At 43.5% G+C, this 23092-nt stretch overlaps 3 protein-coding genes across 3 annotated transcripts in view; 1 reads left to right on the forward strand and 2 right to left on the reverse strand.

Annotated features, from left to right (window-relative positions):
- The first annotated feature begins 2726 nt into the window (after window positions 1-2726).
- On the forward strand, window positions 2727-12142 carry ARHGEF39 (Rho guanine nucleotide exchange factor 39). The gene is made up of 9 exons (XM_032206575.1): window positions 2727-2873; window positions 3500-3594; window positions 4003-4123; window positions 4757-4875; window positions 6482-6552; window positions 6951-7079; window positions 10445-10674; window positions 11478-11566; window positions 11765-12142. Exons 1-9 carry the CDS (start codon window positions 2727-2729, stop codon window positions 11778-11780), a joined length of 1017 nt encoding a protein of 338 aa, XP_032062466.1. The 3' UTR covers window positions 11781-12142.
- A 1314-nt stretch (window positions 12143-13456) lies between these two features.
- Window positions 13457-14469, reverse strand: MRPL17 (mitochondrial ribosomal protein L17). The gene is made up of 3 exons (XM_032206576.1): window positions 14277-14469; window positions 14114-14182; window positions 13457-13957 (listed from the first exon to the last, which is right to left on the reverse strand). The coding sequence occupies exons 1-3, from the start codon at window positions 14448-14450 to the stop codon at window positions 13685-13687; spliced, it is 516 nt and encodes a 171-aa protein (XP_032062467.1). The 5' UTR covers window positions 14451-14469; the 3' UTR covers window positions 13457-13684.
- Window positions 14470-18505: 4036 nt separating this feature from the next.
- The window catches only part of CCBE1 (collagen and calcium binding EGF domains 1), a 92682-nt gene continuing 88095 nt past the window's right edge, over window positions 18506-23092 (reverse strand). Inside the window, exons 7-11 of the mRNA XM_032206077.1 lie at window positions 22729-22849; window positions 20615-20754; window positions 20487-20522; window positions 19920-19955; window positions 18506-18848 (exon numbers count right to left, since the gene is read on the reverse strand). Of these exons, the coding sequence (XP_032061968.1) occupies window positions 18615-18848; window positions 19920-19955; window positions 20487-20522; window positions 20615-20754; window positions 22729-22849 (567 nt within the window). The 3' untranslated portion in view covers window positions 18506-18614. The remainder of the gene's footprint in view (window positions 18849-19919; window positions 19956-20486; window positions 20523-20614; window positions 20755-22728; window positions 22850-23092) is intronic.

Consider the following 23092-nt stretch of genomic DNA (forward strand, 5'->3'; position numbering starts at 1 on the left):
GGGCGGCGGCCGCGGGGCCGGGGCAGGTAACGGGCGGCGGGGCCGCGTGAGGCGAGGGGGGGACGGGGGCGGGAGCCATGAGGGGACGGGAGCCGGCACCAGGCGACCGCGGGGTCTCGCTGAGGGGATGGGGGCGCTGAGAGCCCCCGGGGGTCTGTGGGGCGAGCTGTGGGACAAAAGTGGCCCCAAACCCCTCGGGGTCTGTCGGCCAGCTGCAGCTCGGCTGTAGGATCGCCCCGTCCTGGTGTCAAAATGGGGGCTTCGGCTCCAAACTGGCAGCAGAGGGAGAGTGGAGATGAGAGTAACCCGCGTTGTTTCATTAGGGTGGTGGGGCTGGAGAAACGCAAGGTTTCTTCAAGGGGGTGCCTTCGCGCAGCCTCTTCCAGTCTTCCTGACTTGTCTTCTTGGGGAGCAGAAGGACGGAGGTGACCACAAGCAAGTCAAAACCTGTAAAAACAGGGAGCTGGAGGAGGGTGAGCAGCCCTTGGGTGCCACAAAGGTGCCTGAGGGTGTGGAGCAACGCACCCTTGGGTGCCCTGAAGGTGTCCGAGGTGGATGCTGCCCGGTGGTAGTGGGCATGTGGCAGGGCGAAGGCTGGAGCATCTCACCCTGGTGCTGCGCTGGCCAGGCCGGGAAGAGGTCGATAGCACAGTCCTGCAGCTTCCCAGGCCCTCAAGGGATGGAGTCAGATACAAAGGGGCTCTGTAAGAGGTTCCAGAGGGGCTGCAGGCAGGCACAAGCTCACTGTGATCTACAGAAGGGGACCAAATTGAGGGATCCTGTGAGCTGCATAAGGAATGCTCTGCTCTGCAGCTCGTGGGACTCGCAATTAGTCCTAACTGCAAGATGGCCTGCCAGGACTCCTCAATCTCTTTCAAAGGTTAAAAAACAAAACAAAACCACCAAAAAAAAAAAACACAGGTTCCTAGCTGGTGGAGGTGCAGCAGGAAGAAAATGGGGTGTGTGGAGCACAAGCACCTGGGAACGTCACTGTCCTTGGAGACAGGTTGCAAAGACCTTGTGGCCTTTGGATCCGACCCACTAGGCTGCTGACACTTCAGAGAAATATGAAGAGTGGCTGGTGTGAGATAACAAAGGGAGATCTTTTTTTGTTTTTTGAGGATGTTATAAATAGTAAAGTTAGAAACGTCACTGAATGTTAGCAGAGCATCATGAAGTAGTTGATTCTATAAAAAAAAAACACAACTATTCAATAGTTTCTATTCTGAGTTTGACGAGAAAGAAACAAGCTGATGTACTTAGATTGCTTGTATGTGAAGTAGTTTATAGTCTACACAGAGGTTCCAGACAACTCTCACCCAACAGACTTGAAAGAGTCAGAATTTAATATATTAAAATAGAGAGATGGTCAAACGTGGTGTGGATTTGTTGTTCTGGTGTTTTGTTTTTTCAGAAAGTTGGCTGCAAAAGGTAAAGAGTTCACAGTTGGGACTGCAATTTACGCTAGCTAAAAATACTCTTTGAATGGTAGCGTCTTAGCCTGCTTTTTTTGTGAGTACTTTGCAACAACACGCTAATGCTAAGCTGTAGCTTAGTGCTACTTCTCCAGCTATTAGCAGTGTCCGGTCTTGACAATGGCCTGGCCACAGCTAGGCTTGTGGTTGTTTTCTGAAAAAATGCGAGAATAAACCTCGGGAGAAATTCTTGCTACTAGAAAATATTGTGTGTCTCTCAGCTATCTGGACTTTTGTGAACATACTAAATGAGACTCCATACTGTTTTTGTGCAAAACTTTTGTTTTATTGATTCAGGTATCTGAAGTGTCACTGGAAGACTGTATTTGACAGATTCACTTCTCACAAACAACTTACCTTTCTGTGCTAGTGCAGCTTGAAAGTGTGTGAGCCAGAACTCTTGTGAAGGTATCTCAATACAGGGAGGCAAACTTCCCCAGAAACCACAGACTTCATGCTGTGGCAGGTGTGTAACAGGCTGCTCTGCCTTTTCATCAAAAGAAAGAGCAAGATTTAAGCAATGCTCTGGTAGTGCATGCGTCTTTCTCTGAGAGAAGGTGATAAAAGAAGCTGTTTCTCTGTTTAATGTAGCTGTGATACTCTTGCAGAAGAGAAGAACAGCAGTGAAGCCAGTTGTGGATGGTGTGATTCACAGCAGATGCTCATCTCCTAAACCACAAACTGCTGTTGGAAAATAACAATGCAAGCCACTCACTTTTTGGGGGATCCTCCAGGGGAAAATGAACAAAAGTGCACTTTCACTCTACAGCCTCCCTTTCCGTGCTTGCCCTCCATTTATCCTCCTCCCCCAACAAATATTTTAGGGCTGTTTTCTGCTCCTATGCACAGTACATCTTCCACCCACCAACTTCCGTGGGTTTATTGAGAATTATATGTGAAGAGTTGGATGAAGCACGGGAAGCAGTGGCTTGTGGGTGAGGAAAGCGGGTGGGATTGTATGCTTCAGATTCGCTTACAGATACGTTGTAATGGACTACTTATCTTGTGTTTGCAGTCTGGTGGGACTCTTTGCAGTCTGTTCCTCTGGTTGATGGAGGGCTGCTGTAGCACAAATAGGAACACAGAAGGAAACTGTTTATGGCCATTACTGGTAACTGGCTTCCCTCCTTCCACTGTAAAGCACAGAGCTCAGAATCCTACCCTATGGCCCAGGTTGCGTGTTTGCTGTGTGTCCATCTCTCTTGGCTCTCAGGAGTGGTTATCTTTCTGTTTGCCAGCTCTGAGACTACCATGAGTGGCTCACCCCTGCTACTTATGGCTGGAGCAGACGTTGTGGAAGAGCAGAGGGCTCGCTGGGAGAGAAAACGCAGCCGGACCGCCAAGGAGCTGCTGGAAACTGAGCACAAATACCTTGAGCAGCTGGATTTGGTGATCACAGTTAGTATCTGGGCCCCTCTGGTATATTGGTACCTTCAGGCAGCACATACTTATTTCTGGTATTGTGGGGAAGGGTCACAGAGCAGGACTTTGCTTCTCTACAGCAAGCAGCCAGCTCTTCACATTTTCACATTGCGGAGGCTGAAAGGTGGTTTTTTTTTTTTCTTTTTTTTTTTTTTTTTCTTGTGTCTTTTACTTCCTCTGCAACATCAGCTAGCTTGTGTTTTCTGTCCCCTTGGCTTTGGTCCTCACCCAGTCATAAGTTTTTAAGTTTTGGTTGTACAGGGACCTTGGCTTAAGATGCTTACAATGTATGAAACATAGAAGCACAGTGGAGACAAAGATAGATTACGAACCAGGTTGTTAAAAACAGATGCATCTAGGAATACTGAAACAGACTCACTCAGTCAATGTAGTCCTGCTCCATGTGTTTACAGTTACGGTCAAAGTTAACAAGATGGCTTACATCTGGTGATAGGTATTTTAGGTGGGTGTCCATGATATCTGATATCTTTTGGAGCTCAAGTGTCTAGGCTGCAACTTCTTGCTTCTGCTGCGTGCTAAGAATGACCTTTGAGTGACCTGTGAATCACAGCTGTTTGAAATTCTCTCTCTTTCCTTCTTAGTTCTTTGTGACAATTTTAAAGGCCAAAGGGACGCTTAAACCTGCTGTAATGGAAACCATATTTGGACCCCTGGAATCCATATATTCGGCCAGCCAGTAAGTGAGAAGACTGATGCAATTACTCCCGTAATGATATGGAGAGAACGAGAAAGTAAGACTTCAGGGGGTAAAGCTAACATCTTGTGAGACAGGCATTCACTTCTAACACTGCTAGCCTTGATGACACTTGCTGAAATACACAGGAAACTGCTGATCTGCATCCACTTATCTGGATACCCCATTGTTCTCTGCATAGTGGTTTAAGTGCAGTAAGACTACTGCATGGTATTTTTATGTGTTGTTTTCTGTAGCTCACTCTGGTCACTAAGCAGATATTCTGAACAGAAGCCGGGTGTGAGGTAGAGACTGACAAATGAAGGTCAGCATAGGAGTGGACCAAATGGAGCTGGGAAAATTGTATCAATAACGTACCCCTGCCTATCTATCTTTCCTCCTTGTGCGCAGGGTTCTGTCACTTCACCTGGAGAGAGGAAATTTAGGACTGGGATTAGAAAATTTCTGTCAGAAATTGGAGCTTTATGGCCACTATGCTGAGAACTTGGAACAGGCAAATAAAACCTTGAAGGTAAATGTCTCCTTTATTCTTCCTGATTTCTCTTCTGTTTCTCAATTCTTTGAAACAACTACATCCTTCCCTTTACTTAATTCTGTGTCTGGAGTGGTCAGTTGTCTTCCTTTTTCTGGGCTGCTGCTGTTCTCTCAGTCTTTTGGTCATAATAGAGGAGTGAGAACCACTCTATATAGAGCTTCAAATTTTTGAAGCATGTTTTGTGTGTGAGTGTGTGTGTACGCACACTAAGCAGAGCTTTCTCAGAGAGTTCTGTTTAAACTCCCTCTCTTTCCTGACTGGCAAGCCTGGAGAGTTTGCAGTGGTAACACTATGGGACAGTGGTCTCTTTCTGGAGAGTTACCAGGTCTTCCAGTCTTTCCCACTACCACTAAGAGTATCATAACGGTGGGATTTCCTTTTTCATTCCCATTTTTTTTTCTACAGCAGATGAAATTCAGATGAAATTGTTTTCCTTCCCGCTTACCTTTCCACATATGGTCTATCTCCCAAGAAATTTCAGAAAGATGGATCTTTCTTTCAAAGTCCTGAAAGCTGTATCTGGAGTTTAAATCACTTGACTTGCGGTTCTTGTCAGTGCATGTTTATTTCTGTACTCTCAAAGCAATATGCCTTTTCTGCTGCACACAGGAGCAGTTGAGGAAAAATAAGTCATTTCGACGCTTTAAGAAGCTCCAAGAGACTCGACCTCAGTTTCAAGGAAAGAAGCTAGAGGATTTGCTTCCTTTGCCTCTGCAGAGATTGCAACAGTAAGCAAGCAATTCAAGGTGTTAGTATGAGAAGGGAAAAAGGCACATAATAGTATCTTGTTAATAGCATATATCTCCAAGTTGGAGCATATAGATTGCAGTGAAACCGTCCTGAAGATGTGCTTGTGAAGTGGAATCAGTGTATGTGGATGGAAAATGATGCAGAGGGGTAGCTGTGTTTAGCTCTGGCTCTTAAGCTCATAAGATCTTCAACTAGCTCTCAGGTAGAATTCAAGTGAAGGCTGTCTGGCATCTCAATTCGTGACTGAAGCTGGGACCTAAACAAAAGCAGGCTGTCTGAAGCACTGCGGAAGCGCTGCTCTCAGCTAGAGAAGGTCTTGCTTTGCTTTTGTGCACATTGCTGATGTGGAGCATTGCGACTCTTCTTGTGGATGGTTGCTTTTAGAGAGAGCTAAGATTAATGAAGTCAGGGGAACTTCCCCCCCCATGTATGGTTATTGGGTCTGACTGCATGCTTTCCTCATATTTGGTGCCTGTCACAGCTGTCTGAGCCTGGACAGATCCAGTCTGGATTACTGCATTCTGCTTGTGGTGTCCTTTGAAGAGGCATGCTGACTGCATGAGAAGAGTGCTGCATGCACTCAGTGGCTACCCTTTTTTGGGGAGGGTATGATGGTGATACAGAGCCCGGGTAGTTTGCTGGGAACCTGGATGCTGCTGCTGTAAGTCAAGTAACTGCTCTCTAATCATGGTCTTATTTGTGCTAAAGCACCATTAAGAGATTGAGAGCCTTGCTTCTTTGAAAATAACTGGGGATGAGCATAGTGCAGTTTTTCAGATAGCTTTATACAATATTTTTAATCAGCTTGGCAGATACAAATGTAAGCTCTCATTATTACTGTAATTCTTTGGATCATTCATTTGAATACATAAAACAGCAGTATATTTGTTGCTGTCCAACTGTTTGGAAAAATGGTGGCTTTTTAACAGAACATCTAATTTTTTCATTAATCAGCTCTTTCATATTGAAGTTTCATCAGAACTCTGTTACATATGCTGCGGGTCATAAGACTTATGCCATTTTACGCATCTGTTCCATGTGGTATTTCTTCTGTCATTTCAGACTGAAAATAGTTTTGCTTTATTGGGAGAAAGCATTTGCAGAGATCTGATCCTTTCTGGTAAAGACTGGAGAGGAAAAAAGAAAAAAGGCGTTTCCCGGTAGTTATTGAAATGCCTTTATTTTCTTGTGTGGGCAGAGAACATATGGTATGAATGCTTCTATTCACACACAAAAAAAACACACAATAGTTCAAAGAGTTCAATTTGTCTTTTTATTGAAGACGTTATGTGAATGTTGAAGACTTCTAGAGTCTCATGAACTTAAGTAATATGTGAGATTGTTCTTACCAGCTCCCCAGGAAATGCCAAAGGCTTGCAAAAGTATAAAGTATGTGGGATAATGTAATTGACAAATCTGAAGATAAAATGAATGTGATCAAAGAAATCTTAACAAAAGCTGCTTGGTTCCACTTAAAGGTGTGTACTCCATCTCCTGTTGGAGTATTCATCATTTTGTCACTAACAGGGGATGCTGCTGTTCCTGGTGTGTCTTTGTGAAATGAAACTGCTCTTTCTCTCTTAGGTACAAGCATTTTCTGAGAGACCTGCTGGAGAACACCAGCCCAGACAGTGCTGAGTACCAGAAACTTGCAAGTATGATTTTGTCTGTAAATGCTACTGCTTTAATTTCTCCGGTGAATGCTGGCATTTTGATCAGTGCTAGCTTCCTTGCTGGCATTTCAATTTGCATATTTTGTCTGTTTCTACAGGAAGAAAAATCTTTATCTGGGTTTCTAGTGCATTACTATTTTCCTTTACAATCTTGCTCAGAAGGTACCCCTGAGAATACACAGGGAATAGGAATGTAGAGTGACTGATTGGGAAACCTAGTGGGTTGGTCCTCTATTGCAATCTCCTGCTGAAATTATTAAATAAACTTGTTAACTGATACTTGTTTTAAAATATTTGCTTCCTCATTTCATCTATCTTTTCACAGCAAGTTGGATGAGCAGTAGTACATGCCCATTTGTGATAACCTGCTGTTGTTTCAGAGACTGTGAAATCTGCTTCTGAGGTATCTCAATGGGTCCAGGACATTGTTCGTAAGAGAGAGAATTCACTGCAGCTACTTCGTGTTCAGAAGCTCCTCAAAGGACAGAAGACCCAGCTGTTGACTGCAGGTGGGTCTTACAGACATCTCTGCTTTTCTTCTGCTCAGTTAAGTTAACTGGAGATAGGCTTGCCTTTATGTGGAGGTAGGCTTGCCTTCATCTCAGTTCCTGAGGGATATATTATTTTTGTTTTTGTTTTAATTTTGAGGTGCAAATTCCCTAGACTTCTGCTCACACCTTATACATGAAAAGAAACATCTCTTACCAAAAGGGTTACGCCGTGGCAGAAATCAGTATTTGTGCTAATAGTTGAGATATATAAAGTCACAGGCATTGGCATGTTAGATCATCTAATTGGATAACAAGGTTTCTTTAGGATATCCTGTGTGACTGGGCATTCTCCATGCCCGGAGCATCCTCAGCCTCATGACTTCAACAAGGCCAAGTGCAAGATCCTGCACTTGGGTCTGGAAAGAGAATGCATCGAGAGCAGATCCAAGGAAATGGACTTAGGAGTGTTGGTTGATGAGAAGCTGGGCATAAGCTGCCAATGTGCACTTGCAGCCCAGCAAGCCAACCGTGTCCTGGGCTGTGCCAACACAGTGTGGGCAGCAGGGCAGGGAGGGGATTGTCCCCCTCTGCTCTGCTCTCATGAGACCCCACCTGGAGCCCTGCACCCAGCTCTGGGGCCCCCAGCACAAGAAGGACACGGAGCTGTTGGAGCAGATCCAGAGGCCAGGATCTGCTGTGGGGACAGGCTGAGGGAGCTGGGGGTGTTCAGCCTGGAGGAGAGAAGGCTCTGGGGACACCTTACAGCAGCCTGCCTGTGCCTAAAGGGGGCTACAGGACAGCTGGGGGGGGACTCCTTGTCAGGGGTTGGTGTGATAGGACAAGGGGGGATGGCTTTAAACTAAAAGAGGGTAGGTCTAGATTAGATGTTAGGAGGAAATTCTTTACTCAGATGGCAGTGAGGCACTGGCACAGGCTGCCCACAGAAGCTGTGGCTGCCCCGTCCCTGACAGTGCTCAAGGCCAGGCTGCATGGGGCTTTGGGTAACCTGGACTGGTGGGAGGTGCTCCAAGCTACATATGGAACATTATGAGAAATATGACTGGTCCGGACAATTATGAAATGGCCACTTCAGGCTTCACCCATGCCTGCACACCCTCAATAAATGCTGCTGTTGCAAAGATCATCTAGAAACAATGCGGCACTTGGAGCACTGAAGTCATGGTGTGTAAAGGTTTCTAAGATGCGCCTCCAGGTATCTGTGAATTCGGTCGTACTTTTTACTTTCTACAGGTGGATTTGGGGATGAAAGTAGAAAAGAAAGCCTATTTATCATGGATTATTATTCTTCAAGATGCTAAGTCAATGTACAGATTGATTTACAATTCTGTTTCCTGTTCTGCTTAGAATCCTTTTGGTGATGCTAGCGGAAAGAGAGCTAACACAGGTGTGCTCTGCTTATACTAAGCACTGTGCGTGTGTCGGGGTGCCTGGACACGTTAGGATAGTATATAAGTAAAAACATAACTCAGTTACCTTGAGTAACAGAATTAATAAGATCACCTCAAGGGAAAAACAAATGTAAAAACCAGTATAGTTAAACCAGAGATGGACATTGTTAGAAAGATTAAGATCTACTTTTTTTGTCTCCATATATTCTGAGAGATGTAGTAGGACTAATACTAGTACAGAGAATTGTGATTCTAAGACAGAGAATTGTGATTGTTATGTTTTCCATTAGCTGGAGTAAAATAGGTGTGTTTGGAAATGGGGGAGGGAAACGGGGGAGTCAGAGGCAACTGGGTATTGCTAGTTTTGAGCCAGCTCAACAACTTCACTTTTGCAGGAACAAACTAACTTTTGCAGAACTTTGAAGATTGCATCCTATTACTAGGATGGAAGACATGAAAAGACAAAATGCAGGGAAAAGGGGTTTGGAGTTTTGGAGTCAGGTATCACTGAGGTCTGCTGCTCCCAATGTAAGGAGACCCTGCTCTTCTTGCTGCCTTCCATATGTAGGGTGAAAACTATTTTAACTAGAATCACCTTTTAACGTAGCATACTGTTCTGCCATCTCTAGCTTCCCTGCCCTTCTTTCACAAGAATTTTCTAAATTATGTGTCCCAGGGAATCCTGAAAGTGGATCCATATCGCAAGACTTCCAGGACAGTTCTGCTCAATCTGTATGCTAATTTGATCACAGTTTACTTAGTCTGAGGGAAACAGTTCCCAGTCCCACACTGCTGCCCCCTTCCTTTCATTTGTTTTTTAAATTTGAACTGATCCCTTCAGCTCACTTTCCTCTCCCTCAGTTTCTTATTCAGATAAGAGGCATAGTTACTGTGGAGTAAGCTAAGCAGCAATTCACTTGCCTCTGTATTTTGTAACAGTAGCATATTCAGATAGGACAATCCATACTTATATTGTGCTGCTCTGTGAAATGTACTTACTCGCTCAGCTAGATGCTATGGCACAAAAAAATGGCTGAGGTTTTCTGGGAAGTGTTTCCCAGACCAGGAGATACCATATTCTGGCTTTGAAATTTTTATAAATTATCTTGTTACTATCAGGTGTCTGCATAACTCCCATGAGTTGATGGCCATCTTGTACAATAATCCTTGGGTTTAGAGGCATTGCTTTAATTATTCAATTTTGTGTAGGTGCCATTTGCTTTTATTACTGCCTACATCTAGGTTTTTCATTTTTTTTTATTAACATTTTCCTGCTGATTTTTCTACCTTTTAATTAATTTAATTGCAGGTCATTTCATGGGTAGGTGACACTGAACCCTATTCTACAAGAGAAGGTTAATAAGGTTGTCTATTCAAGCCTTTTATTTAATACCTTATTTTGTCTCTGCTTTGCGTCTATCATTACAGTGATCTCCATTCTGTTATTTGTTTACTACAGAACTGTATATTGTTAGATGATCTTTGAAATGATTTTATCTTAATTAGCATGCACAAGCAAACAAAACTGGGGAAAATAATAAACGTTCAAAGTTTAGGTTAAATTCTGTTTTGCTGTTAATGACAAACAGTTGGGTGACACAATTTAAGGCTGTTTACGGTATGCTTTCCGATGTTTTATGCTAACTTAAAGGTATGCATACCATTTTGAAAACATGAGTTTGTTTTTTTTCTCTTTGAACAGATCTGCATATAATAGTATCCTCTTAATTGACATACTAGCTTTATAAGAACTCTAGTCTGTTCCTCATATATTAAAAGTTTTGGGTGATCACTGCTTGTCATGGTTGCTGATGAGCAGGTTCCAGCTGACGCTCAGCTCCTTCTGGTGGCTGGAATGGATATAGAGCCTGGTAGCCTCAGGGTACCTCATTGTATTCTTTTTTTGTAGTTTTACATCCTTTTTTTGTGCCAATGATTGTCTGGCAACTGTCTTTATTTTCCTTCCATGCTTAGGGCGCTGGTATATCCGAGAAGGCTGGCTTTTGGTGGTGCCTTCCAAGGGAAAAGAACTGAAGCGCAGGATGTTCTTCCTTTTTTCTGATATCTTCGTTGCAACAAAACCCTGCCACCCACTTCATCTGCTAAACTCGAACAAATTTGCATGCACGGCTGTCTACCCACTTCACCAGTGTGAGGTGGATAAAGTGTTTGGCCACACACAGAGCCAGGGAGGGCTCCTCAGTGTAAGTATTCTTGGCAGCAGCATCAGGGGGTCAGGTTTGCAAAGCAAGTCTCTAGCTGTCTCAGCAGCAGCAGGACTGAGACGACAAGTGGTGACAATGGTAAATGCAAAAAGCTCATCCTTTTTGGGTGATGTAGGCTGTCTTTTTTCCCTTTGGTGTGGGCCCTCCTGAGCACTGCGTACAGGCTGCTGCTTGTTCCACATAGGTCACGTGAGGAGGGTCTGATCAGACTCTGACATGCCCTCATCCAAGAACGTGTTTTGGGAATAGCCCTACAGCCACATGATGGGCAATACACAGCATTAGTGATCACGGAATGTGAGAGAAAACTCTGAAGAACGGAGAAAGCAGAGAGATGGTATTATCACAATGGACATTGCTAATGCATCCAACCCCCTGGGGACTGCAGGGTCTCTGACTGGGACTAATGCCATAGGTGGGCGTTTTAAGTTCAGGTCTTCCCAGGTTGCAGCACGTGGGGGTCTGTTGGCTCACTCCTTGCAAGCCATGGAAAGGAACTCTTGGTTAAGCTGTGAATTTGCATTGGTGGTAGTGGAAGGACCTCTAGAGGCAGCTCGGAATAAGGCAGAAAACTGGACGGACAGCATACACAGACTGGTATTGCCGACTTCCAAACACCTTGTCAAGTCAAACCAAGCTGACATTTGTAGCTGGAAGTCTGGCACTTGCTCTGTACTGTCCGGACACTGGGTTCCCCCAGTATCAATGCTAAACTTCTCTAACTATTGGCAAAAAACGGCAGAAATCAGCATCCAGGGACAAGTCAATTGTTTGTCTTTCAGCTTTCCTTCCCACACAAGACGCTGTTGTTGATGTCCAGTGACCAGCAAGATGTTAATGACTGGTATCAGAGTCTCAAAGCTGCAGTCAGGTAGGCCTTTATCTTCCAGAGGTGGAGAGGAAGGAGGGGGTAGAGCAGTCATATGGACAATCATATGGACACGGGTATTTTAATCAGTTCTGTGTTTATAAGGCTGATAGAGAAGACCTGGCTGACAGCCAGGATGCAGGGGAATAATAACGGCCTTCATATATTAACAGTGTACTTTCCCTTCATTTTTCTCAACAGGCGTCTGAAAGCCTGACCCATCTGAGAACAAACTGGCAGGACAACCATCCGTCTTGATAGAAAGCTACATAATTTTAGGACACGTTCAAGGACGTAATAGTAGGAGAGTTGTACTTAGAGGGACTACACACCAAGCCTGTGAAATTATGCTTTGTCAGCTTACTGATATGGCAAAAAATGTGTATATACATTCAGAATTTGTGTATTACGGATATGTATTAACCCTTTCCCCCAATTTAGCTTAGAAGCTTTTAGCTTAAGGACGCTGATTGTTAACTTAAGGACAACTAGAAGAAACCTTGATGTGCTTTTCTTTATTAATTTTTTTTTTTTTTTTAATCTACCCATCTTTCTAAATCAGCATTTTCACATTTGTGTATTTACCTTCTCTTACTTCAGACTCATAAGTCCTTTGACCAGAGGGGGTGTTTTGGATTTTTGGTAACACAGGGATAACACAGTATTTCTGCTAGTGCTACAGGGCCACACAATCTTCCTCCCCTGATATATTTTAATCATTCATAGCCCTCAGTTTTCAACTAAAATACTTTGTAAGTTATTGCCCTTCTTTCTCTAAGAAAATGACAAGTGAGCAGATCAAGGGAAAACAGTTCAGTGCTTAAAATCCTACTTCCGTTTCTCATCAATCCCACACAAAGAGTTATGCTACTGAATTAACTGAAATGAATTAATAGGTAACATACTCTGATGCTTACCAAATAGGGTTCACATTTCTAATCTGAATCCTAAGCAACGCAAGTGAAACACTATCCTTTACCTCCAAAGTATGCAGTAACTTTATCACACCAAAACTGCATTGAAATACCCAGGCAGCACCTCTGCTCCTAATGCGCTCTGGAAATTTGCACAGAGCTGTGGTCATCATTTTGGGGCATCAGATCGCAGCTAATGCACTCAAGTTGTTTATGAACAGGAAAGGCCACCTGACAGCAGCACGAGGCTATCATTCTTGAGAATTAAATACTGAAGCCACAACATGGACTCTTAATAATGTGGAAGCTATGCAGCAACAGCAGTTGGTTCAGTGTCTGTTAAGGATAAAGTGCCTGTTTGAACAAGACTGTAGGTCATCAACTGCAAGGAGTGCAATATCAAAGTCATTGGAAATAAGAAATTGCACTCCTTGCAGTTGATGACCTATCATGTTCAGTCTCTGGAAAGGTGTTTTTTTTTTCTTTTTCACTCATAAGCTGCAGCTACAACTGTCAAGTACAAATCAGACAAAGCCAGCATTTTAAGTTTCATATCTGCATTTGCATCATTCTCTTGAGAAGTTCTGCTAACAATTTTTTGCTCTAAGAGCACAATACAGAGATTTCTTATAACTCTATACCCGAGGGCTAAGGTGTCTTACCAAGCTCAAGAGTGACAATTTATTTCTGTCCATATTGCCAACCTAACAACATAAGTCTAATTGGTACTGCTGCTTTTAAAACTTGTTTCAGTGGTACTATCCTAATTTGTATTCAGCTCTGCAGCAACAATACAACCCGGCTGAATTTTCACTGTATTTGCAGCCCTGAAGGTCTGCACACTGGCTTCTAGAAGACACTTCAGTTCTATCACAGCGGAGACACTATCCCAGTGTGTAGGACCAGAAGATGTAATAAACTTAGTTTTGGGGGAAGACTAATGCATGTACAGAGGAATGTAACTCAAACAGAAGCAAAGTCACTTTCTAAACAGTTTATTTACACAGCAAGTAACAACCATTAGGGCTCCCAGCTTGATTTCCTTCTCTTGCTGAGTATGAAAGCACAGGAAGGGGCAAATAAACCTCCAGCTTGTGCTGCTGTTGTGACAATTTAAGGCTCGGAATAACCCCTGCGACCTCTTGGGACATCTTCTGCTCCCATGTGTGTGTGTGTGGGGGGTGCCCCTTGGGGCACAGCGTGCTGCCTACAGCGGCGTGCCCTCGGGCAGCCGGGGGGCTGCCTGCCTCCGGCTGTCCTCCCTGTAGCCCTTCAGCAGCTGGTTGAGCAGCGTCTTGTCGCTGTCGCGGCGCGGGCGGACGAGCGGCGGGTAGGGGTTCCCCTTCAGCTCGATGACTGCCATCTTGGCGCGGTCCGTGCCGTCGCGGTTGGGAATCTGCAGCAGGCGGGTGTAGCTGCCGGGGTGAGGCTGGAAGCGGGGCGCCAGCACCTTGAACAGCTTGTGGATCAGGTCCTTCTCCTGCGGGGCGGCACGGTCAGCTCTGGGACTGAGAGGGGGACGAAAGGGATGGGGAGGGGGACACAAAAAGGGAGCGGGGAGGACACGAAGGGGATGAGGGGCACGAGGAGGGGAAGAGGATGAAGGGAGGGGAAGGGGATGAAGGGGGGTGCCTACCGTCAGCCAGAAATTCGCCATGCGCATGGCTCGCTCGTCAGTGTCCCCCCGCTTGGCGTAGTCGATGAGCTGAGGGGAAACAGCACCCGTTACCGCCCGTTATCGCCCCATAACGCCCGGTGTGTGCCCCCCTCACCCCCCAATCCCCGTCCCGTCCCCTCACCCGCTCGGCGTAGCCCCGCATCTCGTCGGCGCGCGCCCAGGGCGCCTCGAGCCGCTCGTGCCGCACCAGCGCCGTCACCAGGTTGCGCAGGAGGTCGAGGCGAGCCCGGGGGCTCGGCCCCAAGCGCCGGTACAGGCGCCCGTGGGAGATGGCGGCCGCCAGCGACAGCCGCATCCCGCCCGCCCGCCCGCGTAACCCGTCGCGGCCCTCTGACGGGATGAACGCTGCGCGCCTGTAGGGGTAATGGCGGCCCTATAAGGGGGCCCTGTGGGGCATGGCGGGAGTTGTAGTTCCGAGCACCCGCCGCCATTTTCAGTCTCCGCCTCTGAGGCAGCGCCCGGCCCAGGGGGTGGGCGCCATGCTCCGCCTGGCGGTGCCTATTTCCATCACAGGGCCGAGGTGGGGCTTTGGGGGTTCAAAGCCTTCACGTTTATCCCGCTTTTTCCCCATTTCCACACACACAAACCCACCGTGTCCTGTGGCACCTCATGCCCCCTCAGCCCTGCTCATGGCTGGCTCTATAGACCAGCTCCAAAGCAAATCCTAAACTGCAGCTTCTTAATTCCTCCCACTTGTTTCCTCACAGGATCACAGGATCGCCTAGGTTGGAAGAGACCTCCAAGATCACCCAGTCCAACCTCTGACCTAACACTAACCAGTCCTCCACTAACCCCTATCACTAAGCTCTACATCTGAACATCTTTTAAAGACCTCCAAGGATAATGACTCAACCACTTCCCTGGGCAAAACAAAACAAAACAAAACAAAACAAACAAACAAAACAAACAAACCACCATGTTTTCGTACGCAAGCAAAAGGATGTGTAACAAAAGCAACTACCAGCAGCATAAGAAAAAATATCTTTGTTGTTGAGAATACATCATAAAATCACAATCATTTTATACATATTTTAGTATTTCATATATAAATAAAATGGCCTGTATGGTTATTGGAATGTGTAATAGGAACAAACATATGGATTTTAATGTGAAATTAACAAATTCTTGGACCCCACCTCATCTTTCATTGCTTCTCTGGGGCTTAACATATTAACTCTGAAATACTTCTCGGAAGAACGTTCCTTAAGCTGTGATGCCAACAATAACTCCAGGGATTATTGTAATTCCATTTACAATCACTTTTCCTACCCTTTTCCTGGTTTACCCTGACCATATAGCAATTTCTATGTGTCAGTATTTCAGCTTTGCAAGAAAGACTAATCCTGTATGTACCTGGCACAGTGCTGAAAAGAACATTTTCCAAGCTTTATGACTTTGTTAAACCTATTAACAACCAGTATTTTTCCATCACTAAACACTCTTGCAAATGTTTCCATTAAATATATTTCCAATATTAATAAAATAACAAACTCTTTATTATCCTTCTGCTTATAACTTGATGTCTTAACATCAAAATAATATTTCTTTCTAATAAAATTATACATAGCATTTATATGAAACAACGTTGTCATGTGCATGAGCCTAGTAATGACTAGACGTGTAGATATTTCTACATTCTTATTTTGGATTCTTGGGTAGTTATTTTTGGACCCACGGAATAATAAATAATTTACAAGGTAATGACTTCCCTCTCTCTGGTAACCAGGCTTAAAATTGGAAATGACTCCTCTGGTCTGGCTTTATAAAACTTTGGGTATGCTGAAGAAAACATATTTTTTTCTATCTGAATGTCTGTATGTATTTCTCTAGAAATTGTAGTGAAACGTTTCTGATACAATATGTTATGAAAGCTATCATACAATTAATGAGAAATAAAATTATAGAAGTCTACACAAAGATCTTAGCTGGATGCAGACAGAAGGCTGAACATTCCCAGATAGATGTGCTCAGAGGGGCTCTCCCTGCTGGAGGAATTTCTGTGTCTTGTGGGGTGGATTTGGCCTTACCCATGGTGTCCTCTCACCGCTGCTGGGACGCAACCAACAGCACTTTGGAGCAAGGAGTCTGTGGAAAGAGGAGTGTGAAGCACAAGGAGAAATTCAAGGAGCTCTTTCTTTCACCTTTTTTATGGAGGAAACATGACTGCTGGAAAACAAGAACAAAAGCAGCTCGGGGCTGTGAAAAAAACATGCAGACTCCAGAAAGGGAAGTTATTGAGCTCATCATTCAAAAAGGCATGTAAAAATGCACCCTACTTTATGTTTGCAGGTCTGTAGGACAGCTTCCTGCACTCAGAGTGAGGCATGTATTTTATCTACTTTCCTGATCCACTCACAGAAGTTCCCTAAAGATTTGTGCCAAGCAGCATATTGTTGCCTTTCCCTGAATTCAGTGGTCAAGCTTTTAGTGTAGAAACTTCTCATTTGTTAGTTGTGGGAAAGCAGAGATTAGAACTCAGGTAAGTGCCTTTTTTTTTTTTAGAACCCATTTTCCTTGTGGGCAGGGGGCAATAAAATGCAGTCCGTATGTAGGAAGTGAGTTATTTAACTTATTATTTAGTGTCTGATGGTCCAAATAACTGCAGCTGCTAGTTCTGTTGTGGAAATCAACCTGATCCAGCAGGTCATGAGTGGTGGTGCTAAACGTAGCCAAGATTTACATAATTTGCAAGGATTACAAATACGTAATTTGACAAATGTACTTATTGCATTTTCATGAACTATATCATTTATACATAGTTGCCTGTTTAAAATTAAGAAAATAACACATACATGCCTCAGATTGCTGCCTTAGGGCTTTTTTTTTTTAATTTTAGTCTGCTCTGTATAAAACCATCCTTCCTTTGTCCACAAGTTCCTTCCCCAGGTCTCACTGATTTCCACTTTACTTCATTCACAAGATTACTTGGATCTGTAGCTGCTGGGTGAGCTCCTTCCAGAGGAGAAGCCCAAAGATCTTATGGTGAGAGCACTATCATTTTTTCTAAGCTTTACCAGTGACTTAGTCATTGCTTTGTAAATACTGATGTATGTGTAACGTGAAGAGGAATAAAGGACATTAGTGTTCTTAAAGCTAATGCCCTTGCTTGTGGCATAACGATAGTGAGGAGTTGGAAAACAATTACAAGAATTAACATATCCCCTTAAGATAATATACAAAAGATACAAAATGTCTAGACAGCTAGCTGTTTATACAACATGACCTGTTCTGGTGGGGTAGGGATTACACCAACTATCTTTTGGCCCAGAGAATATGGAAGGGGATCCAAACCTTTCCATATTATCTGAAAAGCGCCTGCTTATATTTTTGCTGGTATTTATTCTACTAGAACATACAAGCCATGGAAAACATGACAAAATACGATTTTCTTTGCATTTGTAACATAGATAGGACCCAGTACTGAACATATGGTAGAAACAGCAGCTACACAGGTACAACACTGCATTTTTGTGCTTAATATACTCCTTTATCTTCTAAGCACGGCAAAGTCCTCAGCAGCTGTGGAAATCCAAGAAAAAAAGAAAAAAAAAAGAAAAAAAAGAGAAAAAAAAAAGTTAACATACATCATTTATGAGGTATGGTCTAACTTTGTGCATCCAATTTTCCAGTGTAAAAAAAAAGGGTACTCCCTTTTATCCCTCTTCAGAAATACAGGATCCCATGTGCAGTACCTCACCTTAGCTATGCTCGTACCACTTGAAATGCTTTGTCATGTGCACTCCTGCACCTACCACTCCTCATATACCCAGCCAAATACACTGTAACTTCTGTGTTCCAGTTCTGTGTATACCTTTTAGAAGGTCAGTAGATCCCCTCAAATCATTTCTAGATCAATAAGCAGTATCTTTATATCATTGCTTCATCATGTTTTTTGGCTTTTTTTTGTGCCAAAGTGGGGCATAACAGAAGGAGACAATTCACATAAAGCTGACCTCTGCTGTGAAACAGAGATCCACTTTTCACACTCTCCTAAACCCGGGGACACTAGCTGGAGATTTGGGTTCCATGGTATCATTCATTTACATGTATGAAGTAACCGTGGACCTAGGTATCCATTTCTGATGTCTTTCAGGGATGATGATCAGCTACTCTCCTACCCCTGCAAAATCTAGGTACTGGGTCATTTGGACACAGAACCGAAGGTAGGCAGATGAGATGCTGTGGTCTGCCCCATTAACAAGCGTGTGCCTTAATCCTGCTAGCCCAATACACTAAGAAGGTTTTCCTGATAGTCTAGATACAATGCACAGTGCAGGCTTGACGGTATGGAATTACTGCAAGGAGGCCACCATGAACTGGGAAAGTTACAGTACAGGCAGCATGGTTGGGGAAAAGCAAAGAGAAAACTGAGAAATAATATATATATATATATTTTACATTGTCAGTGCATTTTTATAGTGAAGAACTCTAAAGGGGGTCTATTTGTCAGTAGGCATAGCTAAGGATGGGCTGCCTTCTGTATCCTGGAGTCTCTGGGTGATGTCCGTGGTTTGTAGTCTTCTCCAGATCCAAAATCCACTGTGTCATGATAGTTTGTAAATTCCTGAGGTAATGGAAACTCCTCTGTTGATGAATGAGTCCTGTGTCCGAACACTCTCTCTTGCAGCTCAGCGATGTCATTCCTGATGTCTGCCATCATCAGCAGTAAGAAGTCAAATGAACCTGGTGGGCCCTGCAGCCACAAGGTATGGTCATTAATCACGTTCCACTTTACTCTTACAGTTTTCAAACAGGTCAATATAATTGCCCTTGCAGGGGTGATTCAGTAAAATACTGCTTCATAACTATTGCCAGGAAATAAACGCCTCTTTTCAAATCAACCTGATCAGGAAGCATTTTTCAAAAGGCAAATGTTTTTGTAGACAGTCTATATTTACTAGGTTCTCAGCTCTTTGTTATTTAACAACTCATTTGCTATATCTGCCTCCTAAGAGCATTTCAACACCTCATGGGAACAGAGAGAAATCTTGGTTCCTTGTGTTCCTTCATATTAAAATAATAGAAATTACATGCTTAAAATAACTAGTTAATTGATAATTATTAATATTTATTACAATTATCTGGGGAATGCTGATGTCTGGAAGTTAATTTTCAATACATTAACCCCACTGCAGTCCATCACTTAGTAAACTTATTAGTAATTACATTGTAGAAAATACTGCCCATTTTAATCTAATTTCAGAAAAAAATAATTTCTTTTAAGCTGTTGTCACACAGTAAAGTATGCTATTTAATACTGAGAATATAAATGTATGAGAATTCTCTCACCAATGAGAAAAGACTGCGACAAACAAAATTTTAATCAATTTCACCTAAAACCAGATTGTAAATATTCATCCTTCTCTTGCTGATTTGCTCAAAGTCCCAGAGAGAGATGAGAGGCCAGATTTTAAAAGGTTTGAGAGATCAAACTCCCACTATGAGTGAAGCTGAAATGTACTAACTAGCACTTGGCATGGGTTCTTGTGTTTCTGCCTGCCGTAGGGTGGAGGGGCACTTTCTGCCTTCAGTGTAGCATCCAGCGAGGGAGGAGGTGTGTAGGAAAGAAACTTGGATGAAAAAGAGTATTTTCTTTCTTTCTTTCCAATAACCTTTTCTGGGTATGTAAAGTGTCATTCACTGTGATTTTGACAAAGGAAAGTTTTTTTTTTTTTCTTTCTTTCTTTCTTTGTTTTCTTTTGGTTGGCCTGCTAGTAGCCAGCATCACTTTGCTGTTGAATTGCTTGCTGAGAGCAATACTTACAGGTATCCCCTTTGGTCCTGGTGCACCTCGCTCCCCCTGTAATCAATACCACCTCAGTTAGTTTGCTGTGACTAAAGGAAACCAAAATAGCAGTTTACCTTTGCAGACTCACTGGCTACAGATCTAGAATCATCAGTGTTTGCTAACTTTGCTTGCTGAGAAAAAGAAATGAAAAGAAATGAAAAGAAAATGAAGTTGGAACAAATATATCAGGAAGAACACAGGAAATTGCCACTGGCTCTAGTGGGAGCAGAGTCTGGTGCTTTTGATATTTCTCCTAGACATTAACAAACAGACCAGTTAACAGGAGAAATTCACAAAAGAGCAGTCTAATGAAATGGGCTAACACATCAAAGGAAAGAAAGCTGCTTGAGAGCCTGGCATGGCTATTATTTGCAAAACTTAAGGAACATGAAGCACAACATTGAAGAAGAAAGGCAAGAGGTGATAAGAGAGTGGGACATTTTCAGTTTAGCAAAGGACATGTGGAGGTAAAAGGGTGTGACTGCAAGTGCATAGACCAGATATGCATGTGCCTGCCTTGTGGAAAACAGTACCTCTCCTCACCTTGCTGCCATCTCTCCCTGGTGCTCCTGGTGGGCCCTGCAACAGAAAAGAAAGTGTTCACAAGGACGTGACAGGTTGTGGAGCTGAGGCCAACCATGTAGTGCATGACAGGAGGTGAGAATACTGACCACGGGGCCCCGTCTGCCCTGCTTAATATGGGATATGTCTGGAGATGGGCCCATGGGTCCCATTGATCCACGGGGGCCTGGCTGTCCGGGAGGTCCAGGTGACCCAGGAACTCCTTGACTCCCTTTCGGTCCTGGAGCCCCTACAATCAACAGCAAAGGTTACCTGCAAGGGAAAGCTTTCAGGACACTTCATCAGCGCGAGCAGTGGGGACTGACTATTTTTTGAACCACCCAATGGGCTTGTTGCCTTAACACACCCAAATCCACAAATCCACAGCAACACAAGCAACACAGCAGTCATTTGAGACATTACTCCTTGTCACAGTGGGTACAAGAGATCTTCATGAAATAATTAAACATTGTGTGTTCAAAGAAACAAAGATCTCCACTGCCAAGCAGTTAGGGACACAGACCAGGGTTGAAAAGAAAAGCAGAAAAGCCTGATTTTCACACAAAGAGAAAAAGGGAGAAAGAACAAATCACATCTGAGAAACATCTCATAAAAAGAAAGCCTCAGAAAACTCATGGAAATGTTGGGTTAAAGCCATCTACATGACTGGCACAGAAGCAAACCCTTTTCAGCAGTGGTTTGCACCTCTCTGTTTCCCAGGACAGCAGCCAACATATTAGGGCAAGAAAGGCTCCGTTCTTGCATTTCACTTTATACCCTTTTCAGCTTCTGCTGGTTCAGCAGAGAATGTTAGTTTTTACAAGGCACCAGGCAGCAAAATAGAGGTTTATATCAAGAGAAACACTATGAAAAGCAAAACATAAGATAAGGCACCTGAAACAGAATTTACACAAAACAAAGATCATTAAAGCGTCACTGGCTGAAGTGCTTTGTAATTAGAGGGGGGAGCACTTTCTTCATACTGAAGGCACGTGAAAGACACAGGAAATGAAAGGCCGAGAGCAAAAATGGTTCAGCAGGACAGAATATTTACAGCAAGGGTATTCATAAGGAGTAAAATTCAGTTCAGTGATGAACCTCTCAGACTCCTCCTGAAGACCCGGCCGTCCTGTTGCTAACGGCGGGGCAGGGGAAGAGGTCAGCAGGGACGGTTTTCAAGCAGAACAGAGAATTCTACAGTACCTTGGACAGCTCAGTCATGGGGAAACCAGATGGAAGAAATGCAGAGTCAGGCCTATGTTAGAGAGATTGCAAGACGGCACAATGTACATTTCAGAGTCTGATGCAGAGTCTCTAACCACAATGTCCTTGCACTTATGTTATACTGAAGGCTGAAGATACTCGTCCTCCAAGAAAATGAGATAAAGACTCAAAAAACAAAGCAAGACTGCAAAAGTGGGGATAAATGGTGGGCAGTTCAGTAGGTAGTAAATCAAACCTGGTATGAAATATCAGCTAGTCCTCAGTAAGAGTATTCCAGAAACTTGGAACAATAGTAAAATTCCTTGCATTTATCACTAACCCCAAATCAGATCTGCATTCAATGGATTTAGCAAAACTTTTACTATCACTGGCTGCAGGTTGCAGGGCTGTCTGGCTTAAGCTAGAGCCTTAGTAACTCTCTGCCTTTCTCATTGTTTCACTCTATACCTCAACAAAGTGCAGAAGGTGTGAGTGGAGTTTTACTTTTCTTTTCAGATTCCTTTGAATCTAGAACACAACATAAAACCAAGAAATGAATCCTTGCAGAACAAGACAAGGAAAAATAAAACAGTTGGCACAAACCTCCGCAAACTGAAAGCACATTTTCTGCTCTACTAATGACAGTGAGCTAAAGTAATAGGTATTTCTGAAATGAAATGGGGAGTGTTTAAGACACAGTTAAGAAATGGGAAATGACATCTGAAGCAGGTGAGATATCCCTGGGAGAGGGAGCACTTTAACACGTACAGGACAAACACAGTTTGCACGCCAAGAAATACATTGAGACTAAGAAACACAATGGAGTGATGTTAGACAGTTCGCAGAGGCTGACTGAATAATGACTGCAAAGTTTTTCTTTTTCAATTTATTGCAAATGCCAATATAATCATAGCAATCAAAATATGTAACACATGAAATCCTATCATACTGAAAGACTGAGGCTTATTATTTTTACTCATGGCACTATTTCACACTTACGTCCCTCTGGTCTGTATCTTACCTGGAGGACCTTGTTGGCCAGGCTGGCCTGGGGGGCCAGGGATATAAGCGTTAGATGCAAGCACTTTTTCACCAGTGATGTGTTTGCTAAGATCAGCAGCATTATTTGGTAGCAAAGCAACCTGCCAAAACCAAAAATCACAGTAAGGCCTCCATCATTCATCTGGATAAACTGCATTCTTGATTAAACTTTGATGTGGACAAATAGCACATTTAAGTGCTTCAGGAAAATGTAAAGTCTTTATCCATATCTGCATTTATACTAACACTGTTCTGGAGCCACCGTCAGGATTGCACTTCACATTATGTGAAACAATTTAATGCGTTACAACAACAGCATAACCACTTTTCCCCAATAACAGTAA

Source organism: Aythya fuligula, chromosome Z (genome assembly GCF_009819795.1).
Source record: "Aythya fuligula isolate bAytFul2 chromosome Z, bAytFul2.pri, whole genome shotgun sequence".
Lineage (NCBI taxonomy): Eukaryota > Metazoa > Chordata > Aves > Anseriformes > Anatidae > Aythya > Aythya fuligula.

Excerpts from the sequence above, each read along its gene's own strand:
- ARHGEF39 (XM_032206575.1), top strand. The coding sequence starts at position 2,727 with ATGAGTGGCTCACCCCTGCTACTTATGGCTGGAGCAGACGTTGTGGAA. Across the intron at positions 4,124-4,756 it reads AGGCAAATAAAACCTTGAAG|GAGCAGTTGAGGAAAAATAA; the intron begins GTAAATGTCTCC and ends TGCTGCACACAG. Across the intron at positions 4,876-6,481 it reads CCTCTGCAGAGATTGCAACA|GTACAAGCATTTTCTGAGAG; the intron begins GTAAGCAAGCAA and ends TTTCTCTCTTAG.
- MRPL17 (XM_032206576.1), bottom strand. The coding sequence starts at position 14,450 with ATGCGGCTGTCGCTGGCGGCCGCCATCTCCCACGGGCGCCTGTACCGG. Across the intron at positions 14,183-14,276 it reads TGCGGGGCTACGCCGAGCGG|CTCATCGACTACGCCAAGCG; the intron begins GTGAGGGGACGG and ends GTTTCCCCTCAG. Across the intron at positions 13,958-14,113 it reads TGGCGAATTTCTGGCTGACG|GAGAAGGACCTGATCCACAA; the intron begins GTAGGCACCCCC and ends GCCGCCCCGCAG.